Here is a 443-nt window from a genome sequence, read left to right on the forward strand (position 1 = left end):
TAGGAGCCTTCGCTAATGAGTTTATATTTGCCAGGCGCTTAGGGCTGGCTTTCAGGAGGAAAGTGATGAGATTAGCTCCTCTTTAACCTGATGCTACGCCCGCCCGCGCTGTCCTGACAGTGAGCACATATGCCCGTTAAAGCCCACAATATGGAGCGTGGACAGCACAAACAGGGCTCCCCCCGCGCAGGCCGTGGCGGCGAGCGAGCGGTACGTGAATGCCAGCGGAGGAGCCTTCAGCAGCATCGCGGCCGACGAGCAGATCCCCTCCGTCCTCGTGGGTGAGATTGTCATGACCACCTTCCTGGTCCTCGTGGTCTGCATGGGGGCCGTCAATGGGAAGACCAAGACTCCGCTGGCACCGTTCTGCATCGGCTTCACGGTCACGGTCGACATCCTGGCGGGGTGAGCTCGCGAGCCCTCTCCCCGTGCGTGTTCCCACC

The 443-nt window shown here is 61.2% G+C and overlaps 1 protein-coding gene across 1 annotated transcript in view; it reads left to right on the forward strand.

Annotated features, from left to right (window-relative positions):
- Positions 1 to 409, forward strand: part of AQP8 (aquaporin 8) — a gene marked incomplete at its 5' end in the record, with an annotated part of 4,962 nt that extends 4,553 nt beyond the window's left edge. The window contains 1 exon segment of the mRNA XM_009579869.1: positions 191 to 409. Coding sequence (XP_009578164.1) covers positions 191 to 409 — 219 coding nt within the window.
- Between the last annotated feature and the right edge of the window lie 34 nt (positions 410 to 443).

This window comes from Fulmarus glacialis, unplaced genomic scaffold (assembly GCF_000690835.1).
Source record: "Fulmarus glacialis isolate BGI_N327 unplaced genomic scaffold, ASM69083v1 scaffold29036, whole genome shotgun sequence".
NCBI classification, from domain to species: Eukaryota; Metazoa; Chordata; class Aves; order Procellariiformes; family Procellariidae; genus Fulmarus; species Fulmarus glacialis.